Consider the following 4,963-nt stretch of genomic DNA (forward strand, 5'->3'; position numbering starts at 1 on the left):
GCGATGCTATCGACTATAAGTCGGGACTATTTATAATCCGCGAGTGTCACTGGGAAGATAGAGGACTCTGCGCTGCTTACGGCGCATCTTTAGGCGTCCTGGTGCGCGACGCGTGCCGCGGACGCCGCGCGTCTCCAATTGATCACTCGCTACATTATCATCGCGCCGAGAGACAGTGAAATCAAAGACGCAATGCTCCCTGGCGATCGGTTCTATTAGCACGGATAGTCGAAGCCCAATCAAAAAGTCATTACAACTTTTTGCCGACTCAATCAAGAAGTTAATGTCCTTTAACCTCTCGGAATTCCCTGGAGAGTCGAGGATCTTGGACCGGGCGCAAGAAGTCGACGGTTCTCACATGCCCAGCAAAATGGATTGCCGCATTATGATTGATCGCCTATTGGGTTCGCGGCTACCGTCACTTTTTTCCCCACGAATTCTTGCTACTCCGACAATGAGAATTCGAGTGGCTCGCAGAAGGAGAAGGAGAGAGAGAGAGAGAGAGAGGAGGAGGAGGGGAGGAAGAGGCGAGGGCGGTAAGGGCGGTAAGGGCGACGCGTGTCGCTACGAGATTCGCCACGTGAAATTCATCGAAAAGATAATCTGAAAAATGATGATTCTCGAGGATCCTCGGGACTCTCGGCGGCGGCGGCGGCGGCGGCGGCGGCGGCGGCGGTACCTTCTGTCCGGTTCGCTCGATTTAGCAGGGCTCGTTACTCCACGGGGAGGGAGGCTCCCGTGGCCCAAAGTGACCGGCCAACGCGACTGGACGCCCGGCGGCGGGACGCTACTTCCGGGGGGTGCAAATATGTCAGGCATGTCAGCGATTTCTCTGGATGCGAAGTGGCAGCTCAAAAGACAAAGTGACTCCTAGTTCTAGGGAAACGACGGCGGCGTCGGGACGCTTCCTGGTAAAACGATTTCGAGCTCGGGAATCCATCTTAGGGTCGTGGAGTCTGTCCAAAGTCCAATAACCAGCGCCTCGAAAAACCGCAGCCTTAAAAATATTCAGGACCGTTTGTCAGGCTGAAATATAGTGAGAGGCACACACGTACCCAGCATCCCGCGTGTTGCTGCGCATGGAGCACATGTGTCGAACCTGAAATATGTAGGCGTGGCCTCGGATACGCTAGCAGACGCGTCCCGACGACCGAATATGTTCACCCCTTGGACGCTCCTCCCTCGAACGAGGGTGGAAGTCTTTCCATTGGCCCGGGCCACCCTTAGCCGCCTCCACCTGCCTTCAGCCACTCGACGACTAACCCCTAAATAGGGGGATGCGCGAACGATATTCTCATTTGAACGTGGACCGGCGGTCCGTGCCGTCGACAGAACCCAGTTACGAGTTGACGCGCGTTCCGCACGAAAGTGACCCTGCCATTATTTCACATAAAGACTCTTCGCCTCGTCGGAGCCTGGAGAATCTGGAAGTCCGAGCCGGGGTCGACCCCTGCAGCCCGTCCAACGAGAATCTCAGGAATTTTTGACGGATACTTCGATTGCCTGTCAGGGTGAGTCTGCACGCTTCGATGCGTCCTTCGAGCGCATGTTCCGTTCAGTTACCGATTGCTCTTAGTCCTTTGTCTCTTTACCTACCACACGATGGAGCTAACGCAAAGGGTCCTATTAACGATTACGATGATGATGGTGTTCAGGGTCTCTCGACGGGCGAGATTCTAATCCAGCCTCCGGAACAAGAGAGCTCGAACCACGATGACAATGGAGGATCGTTCGGGAGGAGTAGACAGAGCCGCTCCTGCCATCGCGACGACTACTTCCTCGACAGGCGCCAGGACTACGCATCCTGGCTCCGACGCCTCCTACCCTTTGCAACGTTCTTCCAAGAGGTCCTTCGACGTCGCGTTCCTTGTAGCACCGGACGAGAATCTGGCCAGGCGTCAAAGCGAGAAGCTCAGGCTCGTGTCTTCGGACAGACTAGTAGTAGAGGGTAGAACGCTCGATCGAGAAGAACCGGAAGTGCCGAGCGAGCGGGACTCCGAGAGGTTCCCGCAGAATCTTACGATAACTGCCAGTCGGCATTACACGGAGAACTCTTTGAGTCCGCCGTACTTGTCTCCTCGGCTGACTGCGACGCTGCCGGGTCTGTCGCCGGAATCCGGCAGGTCCTACGCGGTTGTGCCAAGGACGCAAAAGACGCCGAGTCCGCCGAGCCTCCTCGGCGTTCAGAGGAATCCTGCGGTCCAGCCGATGAGCCAGGACTCCCAGCCGGGCATCACCGGAGCGGTGGGAGCCACCGACAGAGCTGAGTCCAGGAGCGCCTTCACTAAGGTGGCCTTCGCCAATCAGCAGCAGCAGCAGCAGCAGCAGCAATCGCACAGAAATGGCTTCGAAGACGGACAGATGTCCCCGAGATCTTCGGTCTCGCCAGACCGATCGAATTATCGCAACAGCGTCAGCCCACCGGTCGTTTCTCTCAACGGTCCTCCGACGTCCTACAAGTACGCGTCCTTCCCTAACAAGATGTCCTATCCCTTCCTCATGAGTCGGAGCGAGCCTCAGCAGAACAATCTTCTGGAGAATCTGAAGATTCCGCGAATCTCTCAGCCGCCGAAGGTGCCCAGTCCGAAGTTGCCGGGATTTCGTCCAGACTTGCCTGCAGTCTATCCGAATCTCCCATACAATCCGATCTCTGTATTTCCACCGATGGCCGAGGCTCTGACGCGGCCGCGATTCCTCGCGACGGCCGGCGTCGCCGGACTCCTGCCGCCGTCCTTCGCCGCTCTCACGCTTCCGGCTCAAAATGTTTGCGCCAAGTGCAACCTCTCCTTCCGTATGACCTCCGACCTCGTGTATCACATGAGATCACACCACAAGCACGAAAGCACAGGAGAAGCCGCGAGAAGACGCCGCGAGGAGAAGCTGAGGTGTCCCGTTTGTGACGAAAGCTTCCGGGAAAGGCATCACCTGACCAGGCACATGACTGCCCATCAGGACAAGGAGAGCGACGCCATCGTCGATCATCAGGTCGAAACGAAGCGGCGGACAGCGCCGGTGCACGGGAAATGACATCGCAAGTTGCGAGAGGACCACCTGCCTGGACCGATCTCCGCATCCACGAGGTCGGTCTATGAATACGAGAACTAAGGATGTCTATAGGATCCACAGGATCCACAGGATCCACAGGAGCCACAGGAGCCAATGAATGCTTCCGAGTGGCCGCGTGCAGAGTATACCTTTCAAGATTATCCTCCGTATAGGCATTACGCGTAGAGAGTATCACGTATCTACTTAAGAGACATATTATAACGTTAAGAGCGATTGATCATCGCGCGTTCCCTCTCTAGTCAATAATAGTTAGCCGAATTCTGTAAATAGACGTGCGAATCGGAACGATCGCGCGTAGCGAATTGGAATGACAATTGGGCCTCTCTGCTCCGTGTACCTGCGGGTGTCAGAGATGGAGAACAGAGAAGCCAGACGATGCTGAGGCGTGAGTGAGAGAATGAGAGAGAGAGAGAGAGAGAGAGAGAGAGAGAGAGAGAGAGAGAGAGAGAGAAAGAGAGAACAAGACAGTAGCCGTAGGTCGAAGCAGAGTTGCGAAGCACATTGGTTCGGGCAAGGCAATAAATAGCTCGTAAACCGTGGCGCGTCACACATAAACCGTCGGAGCGCGCATAATGGTAGGAAACAATGAATGCCGTAATCGGAAACAGTACCGGTTTGTTATCTGCCATTTACACTCCATTTAACTTCAAACAGTGAATCGGGCGACGCGCATTCACGTTTTAAATACACACGACCTACCTACCTACCTAACCTGCCTTCTGCCCCGCTGCTGCTTCCCCCCTCTTCCACCCTCTTCCACCCTCTTCCACCCTTTCACCCTTCCACCCTCCGCACTGTGCGAGCTACCCCGATTACCCCGCCGACCCCGTCGACCCCGAGGATGGCCGCTACTCAGCTTAACGTAGGGTTAAACACTGCCTGCCGACGGTTTAATATTGTCCGAAATTAGGGGGTTTATCCCACACTGGCGGCCGGTCCTACCGGACGATTATCCAGTGACTACAGTATTCTGTACAGCAATAATTATTCCACTGTGTAAATAGAATTGAATACCCGTGTGGTCGCGTGCGGACACCTCGTACGTTTATCTCGTGTTGTAATCGTATCGTATCGCACCTTAACGCACCGTAACGTTGAATCGTATAACACATTTCGAGTAGTCGCGAACCTCGAAGAAAAGCCAAAGAAGTTACACCAGTGATAAGGACACGACGCGAATTGAGACTGGGGTGGCTGTGTCGTCCAGGATGTCTCTTAGGTTAGGATTAGCCACTGCATAGAGACGCACCTGATATGTAAAATATATTTGAGTTTTGTTTTCTTCCATGAAGATGATTTACATTTATAAAATTCGTTTTATCGTTCCCATGTAAATACCATCTTGTATATAAGCATTGTATGTACACTAGTATCTCGAATCGTTGTTAACGGCTAATAAAATAATATCCATGACACGTGAGACTCTTCTTCAGCGAATTCCTAGCAACGATCGATTCTTTTATTTCATGCTATATGAATTCCGTCGAAAGAAAAAGACAGCTTATAATATTGTCTGTCCCATTTGAAAAGGGGTAAGCGAATGGGAGACACGTAGCTATACGTTGGACGGCAACGATGGGGGGCTGGCAGGGGGGAGGTAGTCGAGACATACGCCGCTTTGCCACGCGCGGCTTCTCGACAGTATGGCCGAGCTCCGATAGCGTTTACGTAAGAACCAAATTGATTCCTCCTGAGGGATGTTTCCCGACCTCTGGGCGCTTCATAATAAATCATCACAAGCCGATTAGTGGGCAAGGGATTACTTCGCGGGCAAGCAGGACCTTCCGCGGAATCTGAGAGACTCGGTAAACTATTTGCTGGGCAGGTGTGTGCATTAGGACGAGTACACCTGCCTTCCCTTTCACCGACCACTGACTCTTCTCGATGAAACTTATCT

The 4,963-nt window shown here is 53.7% G+C and overlaps 1 protein-coding gene across 1 annotated transcript; it reads left to right on the forward strand.

Annotated features, from left to right (window-relative positions):
• The first annotated feature begins 1,385 nt into the window (after nt 1–1,385).
• Nucleotides 1,386–3,462, forward strand: LOC107272829. Its single transcript, XM_015750367.2, has 2 exons — nt 1,386–1,511; nt 1,656–3,462. The coding sequence occupies exon 2, from the start codon at nt 1,714–1,716 to the stop codon at nt 3,025–3,027; it is 1,314 nt and encodes a 437-aa protein (XP_015605853.1). The 5' UTR covers nt 1,386–1,511; nt 1,656–1,713; the 3' UTR covers nt 3,028–3,462.
• Nucleotides 3,463–4,963: the final 1,501 nt, after the last annotated feature.

The sequence above is a fragment of the Cephus cinctus genome, unplaced genomic scaffold (genome assembly GCF_000341935.2).
Source record: "Cephus cinctus unplaced genomic scaffold, Ccin1 Ccin1_scaffold1303, whole genome shotgun sequence".
Taxonomy (NCBI): domain Eukaryota; kingdom Metazoa; phylum Arthropoda; class Insecta; order Hymenoptera; family Cephidae; genus Cephus; species Cephus cinctus.